The sequence below is a fragment of the Oratosquilla oratoria genome, chromosome 11 (assembly GCF_046742065.1).
Source record: "Oratosquilla oratoria isolate Oo_2021 chromosome 11, ASM4674206v1, whole genome shotgun sequence".
NCBI classification, from domain to species: Eukaryota; Metazoa; Arthropoda; class Malacostraca; order Stomatopoda; family Squillidae; genus Oratosquilla; species Oratosquilla oratoria.
Genome location: NC_134787.1, coordinates 8122312 through 8136312, shown reverse-complemented (window position 1 = coordinate 8136312; position 14001 = coordinate 8122312). Strand labels below are relative to the sequence as shown.

Genomic DNA, 14001 nt, shown 5'->3' with positions numbered 1-14001 from the left:
GCAGGAACTCCTTTATTGCTTATACGTTTCGACCGACTCTGTCTTCTTCAGCTTACTGAAGAAGACAGAGTCGGTCGAAACGTATAAGCAATGAAGGAGTTCCGGCCCATCTTCGCTTTTTCTTCCTCCACCCACACACTCATCTGTCTAAACCATTCATCCAATATACAAGACTCCTTGCCTTTCTTACAAGAAACCTGAGTACTCGTAGTATTTAATGATACCCTCTGGGTTGACCGATAAACCCCCAAGACAAATATCATATAGTCTCTGTACTGTGTACAGTAAGTGTGGGGTGAAGAATAATTTTGTCATCTGTATCTACGTAGTATGTGCATTTGATGCATATAACATCAGAGTGGCAGGATAGTAATTTTTATATGAACTAAATTGTCTTCTGACCTTATAATCAAGTTATTGTTTCAGTATCAGCTAGTCTGGTTTGTTGTATCATGTTTGGTAAGTAGTGTGTCGGCTTTTGCGGGGATGTGCTGGGTAAAACTAAATATTCGGTTATATCTAAAAATTGTTTTGCACAAGTCAACTTCTTGTTCTACACTGACGGCTATGGTTATGAAAGTTTTTAAATTCTTGCATTAAAATGTATGCCAATCATTTCACGTAGCCTTACTGTTCTTGCAGTTTTAAGTCACCTGTGTTTTTTCCTGATGGCATTCTTGACCACTGTTAACCTGGTTATAGATGCATAGGTAATTGTGGTTTGTGTAAACTGCTCAGAAATGCAGCCAGATATAGTGCGTGGGGATCACTGGCTCCCGTTACATAAAATCAAATATATCGCTAACAGCAAATTCTTAAAGCATGTAATACAAGCATTCTATTCAGAAAAAAAATTCTTTCAATTATCTAGACATGTAACATACGAGTACCTAGTACTAAAGCATGTAATACACAAGTATTAGACAAATTATTCCAAATTATGGGAGGCTATGGCTCTACGCCTCTCCCCTTTGGGTGGGCCACTGAAACAGTTTCTTTGTGACGAGCTTTTGTTAGCAAACTAATAAATACCAGAACTACTAACCTGCCGCATTTCTGCTGTATTGAAGAACATCTTGACCAAGAGCTGCTCATACACTGGGACAAAATTTTCATCTAAAAGGTAGAAACGCTCAGGCACCAAAGTATGACCAAACCGGAAGGCGGCAGTGGCGAACTCGTTCAACACCCCCGGATTCTTGTTGAAGTCGTAATCTTTCTGTGAAATATACCAAGCATATGTCACTACGAACCAAAGAATTACTTTAAACACATTTTTCATGCTATACACATGCCAGACAACTATAGGATTCCTCTGTATACGACGGTCTCGACTTCCGCAGTTTCGTGGTTATGGCGCCGAGAGTGATGTTCCTTGTACATATCTCTATGCCGATTTTTTTTTTTTTTTTTTTAACAATACAAAGAACCGAGGTAAAGAGGGTATGTGAATGGAGGAAGTTGAAAGTAAATGTGGCTGAAAGTAAGGTGACGAGATGTACAAGGGGTGAAGGTTGCAGAGTTGGAGGTAAGGAATTCGAGAGTTGAATATTTAGGGTCACATGTAGCAGGGAATGACGAGCCGGGGTAGGGGTAATCTGCATGTGAAGGACGCAAGCAAACGGCTTGGGGGTACTGAAGTGTCATGGGAGTAAGTATCTAGGGATAGATGCAAAGAGAAGAATACATGAAAGGGTGATCGTGCCCATGACACTATATGGGGCAGAAACTTAAGGGGCATTTAGACGGTCAAACGGTTTGACAAACCCGGTTTGTCAGACAAGTGTTTGAAGTGATGTTTGACCGTGTGAATAGGGTATTTGGTTGTCAAACACGTTCGACAAACGTATTTAACGACCAAGTACCCCATTCACACGGTCAAACATCACTTCAAACACTTGTCTGACAAACCGGGTTTGTCAAACTGTTTGACCGTGTAAATGGCCCTTTAGACTGATGGAGGCAGAAAGGAGAAATCAAAATGAGCGAGATCAAGTGTACGAGAAAAATGATGGGAATTACAAGGATGGATAGAGTGAGGAATGGGTAAGGAGGAGAGCGAGGAAGAAAGAGAGCTGGCAAACAAGATTGATGAAAGAGCACTGGTATGGTTTGGCCATATGGGAAAAAAACGAAGGAAGAAAGACTACCAAATACAGTATGAAAGGCAGAGGTGGATGGAGTGAACTTAAGGGGAAAACGAAAACGAGATGGATGGAAGGGGTGAAGTGGGCCTTGGGTAGGAGCGGAACGTCTGTTGAACAGGAAGGGGGAAGGCAAGAAATAGTTGAGAGTTGAGAATGGTTGTGAATGGACTACAAATCAAGATGGCCTGAAGGGGGATTTCTTCTTGTATTCTCTCCTTACACATGATGGAATAAGGAGGAAGGGTCGTAATAGAGATGTAGTATAGGTAAACTAGCTTCGGTTGTCTGGCCCCTCTGCTGTAGATGTACTTCGTCTTGCTGCACTACTCCTGACCCGGGCAGTGGGCAGGAGACAGGGATGACCCCTCATCCACAAGGAGCTCAGATAAGGGTGTTGAAACAAGATGCGGGACTGCCTCCCACATAAGGGGGGGTGGGGGAGAAGTCTTTTGGTATATAGATAGTTTTGGAACAGGTAATTTACCAATCACAAGGTGGGTATAGATATTCCCAATACCATTATATCCCCCAATACCACCACTCCCCAAATCCATTGCTGTTGGTGATAGAAATACGTACAGTGGAGAAGAAATAGCATTAAAAAGTAAGAGATGTTAGGAAACTGTCAATTACGACACAAGTGGATATTGTTGAACGTATGGTCGAGGTCAGGATGCTGTATGATTCAAGTTATGGACCTAGGAATTGATCCTATGCAGAAAAGTAACAGTGATGATTGGCATTAAGAAGATGCTGTAATGATTATAATTATTTTAAATTATTTGTTTTTGTTTTGTTAATATTTGCCTGTCTGATTCTCATTATTATTATCTATATGTCAATTTATAATCATTTACTATTTACCTGTTTGTTTATTATTTAACTATACCTATGCATCTATTTATGTATCTTATTTGTTATTTACAATATTATAGTTTTTATTTATTCATTTATTATTTTGATTTTTTTTCGCATCCGACCTAGATATGGACCAAAAGGTCTCCTGTCGGCATGCTCCGCCTTTGTAATCCTTTTATAATCCTTTGTAAAGGTAACAACAGTGAAAAATCAGGGATATATTTGGAAATTAGATGTACTCGTGTAAAAAGTAAATACGAAAGAAAATATGACAGGTAGAAAATATAAACAGGCCCTAGAGTAGGTGGTATGGGCATGTAAAGCAAATTGATCGGCGTGTAGGTGGAGTGGGGTAGGTGGAGTGGGGTAGTTGGAGTGGGGTGGGTGGAGTGGGTGGGTGTGGGGAAATACAAAGAGTGCACGAGCCAAATTGAAAGGAAGGGGAAGACAAAGACCGAAAACAGAATGCAAGACAATAACAATGGAATATCGTTGTACTGGTACAAGAAAGGAATAGAGGAGATTCGTGGAGAAAAGGAAATAGGAAGAGTAGTATTAGCAGAAGCAAGAAGAGGGAAGGAGAAAGAGGAAGAGTAGAAGACCAAAAAGAGGAAGAGAGGGAAAAAGAGGATGAAGACCAAAAAGAGGAGAGAGGGAAAAAGAGGATGAAGACCAGAAAGAGGAAGAGAGGGAAAAAGAGGATGAAGATCAAAAAGAGGGAGAGAGGGAAAAAGAGGATGAAGACCAAAAAGAGGAAGAGAGGGAAAAGAGGATGAAGTCCAAAAAGAGAGAGGGAAAAAGAGGATGAAGACCAGAAAGAGGAAGAGGGAAAAAGAGGATGAAGACCAAAAAGAGGAAGAGGGAAAGAGAGGATGAAGACCAGAAAGAGGAAGAGAGGGAAAAAGAGGATGAAGACCAGAAAGAGGAAGAGAGGGAAAAAGAGGATGAAGACCAAAAAGGAGGAGGAGAGAGAATAAGAGGATGAAGACCAGAAAGAGGAAGAGATGGGAAAAAGAGGATGAAGACCAAAAAGAGGAAGAGAAGGAAAAAGAGGATGAAGAGCAAAAAGAGGATGAAGAGCAAAAAGAAGAGAAGGGATAAAAAGAAGAGGGATACGATTAAGAAGAGAAAGACGAGCTAGGAGAGGAGGGAGAACAAGAAGGGGAAGCAAGAAGAAAAGGAAGAACCAAGAGGAGAAAGAGGAGCAAGAGGAAGAGAAGTAGGAAAGGGAAGACATGAAGAGGGAGGTGAGTAAAAAATGCAAGAAAAGGAAGATAAGTAGAGTAAGATGAGTAAGATGAGTAAGAAAAGGAAGGCAAGAAGAGCAAGAAGATGAGCAAGATGAGCAAGAGGAGGAGGAGGAAGAGGATAAAGTGGAAGAGGAAGGAGTGGAAGAGGAGGAAGAGGAAGAGGAGGAAGAGGAAGAGGAGGAAGAGGAAGAGGAGGAAGAGGAAGAGGAGGAAGAGGAGGAAGAGGAGGAAGAGGAGGAAGAGGAGGAAGAGGAGGAAGAGGAGGAAGAGGAGGAAGAGGAGGAAGAAGAGGAAGAGGAGGAAGAGGAGGAAGAGGAAGAGGAGGAAGAGGAGGAAGAGGAGGAAGAGGAGGAAGAGGAAGAGGAAGAGGAAGAGGAGGAAGAGGAGGAAGAGGAAGAGGAGGAAGAGGAGGAAGAGAAAGAGGAGGAAGAGGAGGAAGAGGAAGAGGAGGAAGAGGAGGAAGAGGAAGAGGAGGAAGAGGAGGAAGAGGAAGAGGAGGAAGAGGAGGAAGAGGAAGAGGAGGAAGAGGAGGAAGAGGAAGAGGAGCCGGAGGAAGAGGAAGAGGAGCCGGAGGAAGAGGAAGAGGAGCCGGAGGAAGAGGAAGAGGAGCCGGAGGAAGAGGAAGAGGAGCCGGAGGAAGAGGAAGAGGAGCCGGAGGAAGAGGAAGAGGAGCCGGAGGAAGAGGAAGAGGAGCCGGAGGAAGAGGAAGAGGAGCCGGAGGAAGAGGAAGAGGAGCCGGAGGAAGAGGAAGAGGAGCCGGAGGAAGAGGAAGAGGAGCCGGAGGAAGAGGAAGAGGAGCCGGAGGAAGAGGAAGAGGAGCCGGAGGAAGAGGAGCCGGAGGAAGAGGAGCCGGAGGAAGAGGAGCCGGAGGAAGAGGAGCCGGAGGAAGAGGAGCCGGAGGAAGAGGAGCCGGAGGAAGAGGAGCCGGAGGAAGAGGAGCCGGAGGAAGAGGAGCCGGAGGAAGAGGAGCCGGAGGAAGAGGAGCCGGAGGAAGAGGAGCCGGAGGAAGAGGAGCCGGAGGAAGAGGAGCCGGAGGAAGAGGAGCCGGAGGAAGAGGAGCCGGAGGAAGAGGAGCCGGAGGAAGAGGAGCCGGAGGAAGGAGCCGGAGGAAGAGGAAGAGGAGCCGGAGGAAGAGGAAGAGGAGCCGGAGGAAGAGGAAGAGGAGCCGGAGGAAGAGGAGCCGGAGGAAGAGGAAGAGGAGCCGGAGGAAGAGGAAGAGGAGCCGGAGGAAGAGGAGGAAGAGGAGAAAGAGGAAGAGGAGCCGGAGGAAGAGGAGGAAGAGGAGAAAGAGGAAGAGGAAGGACTGGAAGAGAAGAAAGAGGAAGAGGAAGGACTGGAAGAGGAGAAAGAGGAAGGACTGGAAGAGGAGAAAGAGGAAGAGGAGAGTGTGGAAGAGGAGGAAGAGGAAGGGGAGGAAGAGGAAGGGGAGGAAGAGGAAGGGGAGGAAGAGGAAGGGGAGGAAGAGGAAGGGGAGGAAGAGGAAGGGGAGGAAGAGGAAGGGGAGGAAGAGGAAGGGGAGGAAGAGGAAGGGGAGGAAGAGGAAGGGGAGGAAGAGGAAGGGGAGGAAGGGGAGGAAGGGGAGGAAGGGGAGGAAGGGGAGGAAGGGGAGGAAGGGGAGGAGGAAGGGGAGGAAGGGGAGGAAGGGGAGGAAGGGGAGGAGGAGGAGGAAGGGGGAGGAAGGGGAAGGGGAGGAAGGGGAAGGGGAGGAAGGGGAGGAAGAGGAAAGGAAGAGGAAGGGAAGAGGAAGGGAAGAGGAAGGGGAGGAAGGGGAGGAAGAGGAAGGGAAGAGGAAGGGAAGAGGAAGGGGAGGAAGAGGAAGGGGAAGAGGAAGGGGAGGAAGAGGAAGGGGAGGAAGGGGAGGAAGAGGAAGGGGAGGAAGAGGAAGGGGAGGAAGGGGAGGAAGAGGAAGGGGAGGAAGGGGAGGAAGAGGAAGGGGAGGAAGGGGAGGAAGAGGAAGGGGAGGAAGGGGAGGAAGAGGAAGGGGAGGAAGAGGAAGGGGAGGAAGAGGAAGGTGAGGAAGAGGAAGGGGAGGAAGAGGAAGGGGAGGAAGAGGAAGGTGAGGAAGAGGAAGGCGAGGAAGAGGAAGGTGAGGAAGAGGAAGGGGAGGAAGAGGAAGGTGAGGAAGAGGAAGGGGAGGAAGAGGAAGGGGAGGAAGAGGAAGGGGAGGAAGAGGAAGGGAAGAAAGAGGAAGGGGAGGAAGAGGAAGGGAAGAAAGAGGACGAGAAGGAAGAGGAAGAGAAGGAAGAGGAAGAGGAGCAGGAGGAGCAGGAGGAGCAGGAGGAGCAGGAGGAGCAAGAGGAGCAAGAGGAGCAAGAGGGAGAGGAAGTGGAGCAAAAAAAAAAAAAAGGAAGAAGCAAGAAGAAAAAGGAAGAGGAGCAAGAAGAAAAAGGAAGAGGAACAAGAAGAAAGAAGAGGAGCAAGAAGAAAAAGAGGAAGAATAAATTGATTAACAAGAAAAGAGGAACAAAAAGAAAATGAGGAAGAGTAAGAGTAGTAAGTAGAAACCGGAGGACGGGTAGGACGGGGAGGATGAAGGTAATGAGGATGAGAACATAGAATGGGGACGATGAGGATAAGGACGAAGATAAGAATAGGATGGGATACGGGACGATAAGGGTGAGGATGACGACGACGACGACGTGGGTGATGAGAAGTCTAGGAAGATAAGGTAGAGGAGGATTAGAAGGATGTTGAGGACAAGCATGATGAGGACAAGCATGACGAGGACAAGCGTGACGAGGACAAGCGTGACGAGGACAAGCGTGACGAGGACAAGCGTGACGAGGACAAGCGTGACGAGGACAAGCGTGACGAGGACAAGCGTGACGAGGACAAGCGTGACGAGGACAAGCGTGACGAGGACAAGCGTGACGAGGACAAGCGTGACGAGGACAAGCGTGACGAGGACAAGCGTGACGAGGACAAGCGTGACGAGGACAAGCGTGACGAGGACAAGCGTGACGAGGACAAGCGTGACGAGGACAAGCGTGACGAGGACAAGCGTGACGAGGACAAGCGTGACGAGGACAAGCGTGACGAGGACAAGCGTGACGAGGACAAGCGTGACGAGGACAAGCGTGACGAGGACAAGCGTGACGAGGACAAGCGTGACGAGGACAAGCGTGACGAGGACAAGCGTGACGAGGACAAGCGTGACGAGGACAAGCGTGACGAGGACAAGCGTGACGAGGACAAGCGTGACGAGGACAAGCGTGACGAGGACAAGCGAGACGAGGACAAGCGAGACGAGGACAAGCGAGACGAGGACATCCTATTCTTATCTTCGTCCTTATCCTCATCGTCCCCAGACAAGCGCGACGAGGACAAGCGCGACGAGGACAAGCGCGACGAGGACAAGCGTGACGAGGACAAGCGTGACGAGGACAAGCGTGACGAGGACAAGCGTGACGAGGACAAGCGTGACGAGGACAAGCGTGACGAGGACAAGCGTGACGAGGACAAGCGTGACGAGGACAAGCGTGACGAGGACAAGCGTGACGAGGACAAGCGTGACGAGGACAAGCGCGACGAGGACAAGCGCGACGAGGACAAGCGCGACGAGGACAAGCGCGACGAGGACAAGCGCGACGAGGACAAGCGCGACGAGGACAAGCGCGACGAGGACAAGCGCGACGAGGACAAGCGCGACGAGGACAAGCGCGACGAGGACAAGCGCGACGAGGACAAGCGCGACGAGGACAAGCGCGACGAGGACAAGCGCGACGAGGACAAGCGCGACGAGGACAAGCGCGACGAGGACAAGGGTGACGAGGACAAGGGTGACGAGGACAAGGGTGATGAGGACAAAGATGACAATGATGAGGACAAGTATGATAAAGATAAGGATAAGGAGGACAAGGATGAGGAGGACAAGGATGATGAGGACAAGGATGATGAGGACAAGGTTGATGAGGTAAGTGATGTAGAAGTCGGTGAATCTGTTGCAAATAGCGATCACAACTTAGTCAGATTCAAACTCCTAAATTTTAGAATAGATACTTGTGCTTCTAAAATACCCGATTTCAGTAAAGCTCAGTTCATAGGACTACGTCAGGAGCTTCAGCTTACAGATTGGGAGGCAAAATTAAACGAAAGGCCTGTAGATCAGATGTGGGAAATATTTCAAAATACGCTCACTAAGATGATTCAAACTTACATTCCTTTTAAGGACAGATGTCCCCCAAATCAGGCTCGCCCAAAGTGGCTCGACAAAGAAACTGAAAAAAGTATTGCTAAAAAGAGACAGGCTTATAAGAAATATAAGTGCTCGGGTGCATCTAATGACTATGAAAGTTATGTATCAATACAGAGAGATTTAAAAAAGACAATAAGAAAAAGAAAACGACAATACGAAATGAACATCGCTGAGAAATCCAAAGAATCCCAAAGAATTCTATAGTTACATTAGAGATAAAAAGGTTGTTAGGAATCACATTGGTCCACTATTATCTGCTGACGGTCAACTTGAATATTCAAATGAAGGAATGTGTAATATCTTAAACAATTATTTTAGCTCGGTATTCGTAAACGAAACACCTCAAAGTGAATTCCAAACTGAAACCTGTGAAAAGTCTGGGGTAAACTTACTCACTACGGTAAATATAACAAAAGAACAAATTAAAAGGTGTATAGACAAACTCAAAGTCAATAAAACACCAGGGCCTGACGGTTGGCATCCAAGAATCTTAAAGGAAATGAAAAATGAGATTGTTGTTCCATTAGAAATTATTTTCAAGAAATCCATCATATCCGGAGATGTCCCAAGAGAATGGAAGCTAGCTAACGTTACTCCCATATTCAAAAAAGGTGACATAAAGAAACCAAATAACTATAGGCCTATAACTTTGACTTCAATCGTAGGAAAAATAATGGAAACTATCATCAGAGATGCTATCGAACATCATTTAGAAAGTAACCGTTTGATAAATGATAGCCAGCATGGTTTCAGACGGAAACGTTCTTGCGTGACTAACTTACTCGAATTCTACAACACAGTTATCTCCAATTATGACAAAAGAAACAGATTTAATATATCTAGACTTTGCAAAAGCTTTTGATACCGTCCCACATGAAAGACTACTTACTAAACTAGCTTTGCATGGAATAAGTGGTAGCCTATTAGGTTGGACTAGTAATTGGTTGAATGGTCGAAAACAGAGTTGTTTTAAATGGAAAAACTTCTGGATGGAAAAGTGTTGCAAGTGGAGTTCCTCAGGGTTCCGTTCTTGGGCCACTTCTATTCATAGTATATATAAATGATATAGACCATGGACTAAAATCTACTGTTTCCAAATTTGCTGATGATACAAAACTGTGCGGAGTGGCAAATGATCACTCAAACCAATTAGATATTCAAGAAGATTTAGATAAATTACAGCAATGGTCTGAAAAGTGGCTAATGAAATTTAACACAAGTAAATGCAAGGTAATGCACATAGGTAAAAATAACAGTAAGTACGATTACAAGTTATTTGGAAATTCGTTAACAAAAGTGGATAGTGAAAAAGATCTCGGCGTAATCATCAGTAACGACCTCAAATCATCCAAGCAATGTATTTCAGCCTCTGAGAAAGCAAATAAGATTCTGGGACTGATTGCGCAATCTTTTGATTTCAAAAGTCCATCACTCATTAACAAGCTATATAAATCGTTAGTTCGTCCACATTTGGAATATGTGGTTTCCGTATGGTCACCTAATCTCATTAAAGACATTGACAGACTGGAAAAAGTACAACGGCGAGCCACAAAACTGATTCCAAATATCAAAAATAAATCATACGAAAATCGACTAAAGCACATGAATCTGTTTTCCCTAAAAAAGCGTAGACTCAGAGGTGACTTGATACAGGTCTTTAAGATTTTAAAGGGAATTGACAACATCAAAAGTGACAAAATTTTCACATTGAATGAGAATCAGACAAGAAACAATGGTCTCAAACTGTCCGGAAATAGATTCAATTTGGAAGTAGGTAGGAACAACTTTGCCAACCGTGTAGTTAATGAATGGAATAAACTTCATGCACAGGTAGTGCAATGTAGTTCAGTTCGAAGCTTTAAGAATCATTTAGATAAATACCTAAGTAAGATGCTGTAATGATTATAATTTATCTTATATTATTTGTTTTTGTTTTGTTATCATTTGTCTGTCTGATTTTCATTTATCATTAGTTATGTCAATTTATTATTTACTATTTACCCGTTTTTATTATTTTAACTATACCTATGCATTTATTTATGTAATTTATTTGTCATTTACATTATTATTGTTTTTATTTATTATTTTATTATTAATATGATTTTTTTTTTTTTTTTTTGCATCCGACCTAGATATGGATCAAAAGGTCTCCTGTCGGCATGCTCCGCCTTTGTAATCCTTTGTTGATGAGGATGGTGATGATGACAAGGATGGTGACGAGGACAAGGTTGACGAGGACAAGGTTGACGAGGACAAGGTTGACGAGGACAAGGTTGACGAGGACAAGGTTGACGAGGACAAGGTTGACGAGGACAAGGTTGACGAGGACAAGATTGACGAACACAAGATTGATGAACACAAGATTGATGAACACAAGATTGATGAACACAAGATTGATGAACACAAGATTGATGAACACAAGATTGATGAACACAAGATTGATGAACACAAGATTGATGAACACAAGATTGATGAACACAAGATTGATGAACACAAGATTGATGAACACAAGATTGATGAACACAAGATTGATGAACACAAGATTGATGAACACAAGATTGATGAACACAAGATTGATGAACACAAGATTGATGAACACAAGATTGATGAACACAAGATTGATGAACACAAGATTGATGAACACAAAAATTATGAACACAGTGTTGAACACAAGGTTCATGAGCACAAGGATGAGGAGGGCAAGGATGAGGAGGGCAAGGATGAGGAGGGCAAGGATGAGGAGGGCAAGGATGAGGAGGGCAAGGATGAGGAGGGCAAGGATGAGGAGGGCAAGGATGAGGAGGGCAAGGATGAGGAGGGCAAGGATGAGGAGGGCAAGGATGAGGAGGGCAAGGATGAGGAGGGCAAGGATGAGGAGGGCAAGGATGAGGAGGGCAAGGATGAGGAGGGCAAGGATGAGGAGGGCAAGGATGAGGAGGACAAGGATGAGGAGGGCAAGGATGAGGAGGACAAGGATGAGGAGGACAAGGATGAGGAGGACAAGGATGAGGAGGACAAGGATGAGGAGGACAAGGATGAGGAGGACAAGGATGAGGAGGACAAGGATGAGGAGGACAAGGATGAGGAGGGCAAGGATGAGGAGGGCAAGGAGGAGGAGGGCAAGGAGGAGGAGGGCAAGTAGGAGGAGGACAAGGATGAGGAGGACAAGGAGGAGGAGGGCAAGGAGGAGGAGGGCAAGTAGGAGGAGGACAAGGATGAGGAGGACAAGGATGAGGAGGACAAGGATGAGGAGGACAAGGATGAGGAGGACAAGGATGAGGTGGACAAGGATGAGGAGGGCAAGAATGACGAGGACAATGATGAAGACAAGGATGACGAAGATAAGGATGACGAAGACAATGATGAGTCAATTTGTGATTCTTGTAAACAGATGCAATCAGGTTCCATTGTATGACAGAGTCCATTATTGTGATTTTGTGTGACACAGTGTCCGTTTTGGGTCGTGTACCTTTGGGGGCGACTGGCGAGACTTGTTGGTCGCTGCAATCACATGTGTGCTCAGGCATTATTTTTGGGAGGTCGAGGATGTACCATGGTGGGGGGGAGGGGGGAGGGGGGGGGAGGGGGGAGGGGAGGGGAGGAGGGGGGAGGGGAGGGGGAGGGGGTGGGGAGGGGGAGGGGTGGGAGGGGTGGGAGGGGAGGGGAGGGGAGGGGGAGGAGAAGGGGAGGAGGAGGAGGGGGAGGGGAGGGGATGGGGAGAGGTAGAGGGAGGGGGAGGGGAAGGGGGGAGGGGAGGGGAGGGGGAGGGGGGAGGGGGAGGGGGGAGAGTCTGAACTTGACAGGTACTCATTCATTTCAGCTGTGTCTGGTGGAGGCAGTGGGAAGTCTGTGAGGCTTACATGGGTTTTGGTGTCGGTGTGTGTTGTAGGCATTACAGATGGATGAATTTCATCTTGAGCTTTCAGATTTAAAGTTGTGAATACTTTAGTGGCCATTATGAATAGGGAAAGTGTATTTTGGTTGTTCAAAGAGGTTCGTTGGCACTTGAGATGAGAAGTTTAATAGTATGATGTGGCCAATGTATTCCGTTATCTTCTATGATTTCTTCTGGAGAACTGGGTCAGTATTTGGGATGGAAGAATTGTAGGTGTTGGGATGATAAGGGGGTGTATTGGATACGCTTCTGGGTGAGTGGTTGGGAGTTGCAATCTACCAGCATTTCTGTCCTTACGGACAATATCGTACCTCTCATGTGCTACATTGTATTCTGTAGGTTTCACCATTCACGAGTATTCATAGTTTGGTCTTGTTTTGTTTTGGCCTTGGTCTTGTTTTCTGTAGGAAGTTGTGCAGAAATTATAGGAGTAATGGCGTTTTGTCACCCAGTATTTGGTGCAGGGTCAGTGCTGTTTGACGGGGTAGACGACAGGTTATGTAGTTATTGTAGGATGCTGTGCAAAGTGGGTAGTCTGACATCATGTGTGATATTATGAAAAGGGCTGTACATTGGCCAACTAGGGGATCACTTGTCACAAGATGTGAAGCGATAATATCCTGTTCCTAGGCATACCAATTCCGTTTCAAAACGTTTGTTGATGTGCAGGTAGCCAAGAATGTATATTGGGTTTGATTACTTCCGAGTAGCGTGTCGAGTGTTGTTCCCAGCCTTTTTGCTACATATTTAGTATATTTGGATGATGGAGAACATAAACACAGGGGAAGGCTCGGAACCCTAAACACTCTAACGTTTCGTTCGCGTAGAACTTCATCAGAAGAAGTTCTACGCGAACGAAACGTTAGTGTGTTTAGGGTTCCGAGCCTTCCCCTGTGTTTATGTTCTCCATCATCCAAATAATTTGTCTAAAATACTTATCAATATTTAGTATGATTTATTGGAGAACTAGGTAATAATTTACTAGTGGTAGTGGAATGGAGGCATGAAAAGGGACGGATACTGCCCTTCAAGACAGTTTGTCAACTTTTGCTTTGCCGGGGATACCTACATGGGATGCCACCCAGCAGGATTTGAAGACTGTAGATTTGGATAACCCACAATCATATTTTGTCAACCAGTGGGTGGCAGGATCCGAGGGCGGAGATTGCTTGCAGAGCACTTCCTGAATCAGGAAGAACGAGGAAGAGGATCAGGAGGAAGGGGATGAGAAGGAAGGGGAAGAGGATGAAGAAGAGGATGAAGAAGAGGATGAAGAAGAGGATGAAGAAGAGATGAAGAGGATAAAGAGGATAAAGAGGGTGAAGAAGAGGGTGAAGAAGAGGGTGAAGAAGAGGGTGAAGAAGAGGGTGAAGAAGAGGGTGAAGAAGAGGGTGAAGAAGAGGGTGAAGAAGAGGGTGAAGAAGAGGGTGAAGAAGAGGGTGAAGAAGAGGGTGAAGAAGAGGGTGAAGAAGAGGGTGAAGAAGAGGGTGAAGAAGAGGGTGAAGAAGAGGGTGAAGAAGAGGGTGAAGAAGAGGGTGAAGAAGAGGGTGAAGAAGAGGGTGAAGAAGAGGGTGAAGAAGAGGTGGAAGACGAGGGAGAAGAAGAGGGTGAAGAAGAGGGTGAAGAAGAGGGTGAAGAAGAGGGTGAAGAAGAGGG

General features: G+C 45.9%; 1 protein-coding gene across 1 annotated transcript in view; it reads right to left on the bottom strand.

The window, feature by feature from the left end:
- Positions 1–644: 644 nt before the first annotated feature.
- Positions 645–14001, bottom strand: part of LOC143029947 (peroxidase-like) — an 85133-nt gene continuing 71776 nt past the window's right edge. The window contains exons 11-12 of the mRNA XM_076193158.1: positions 1046–1219; positions 645–692 (exon numbers count right to left, since the gene is read on the bottom strand). Of these exons, the coding sequence (XP_076049273.1) occupies positions 645–692; positions 1046–1219 (222 nt within the window). The remainder of the gene's footprint in view (positions 693–1045; positions 1220–14001) is intronic.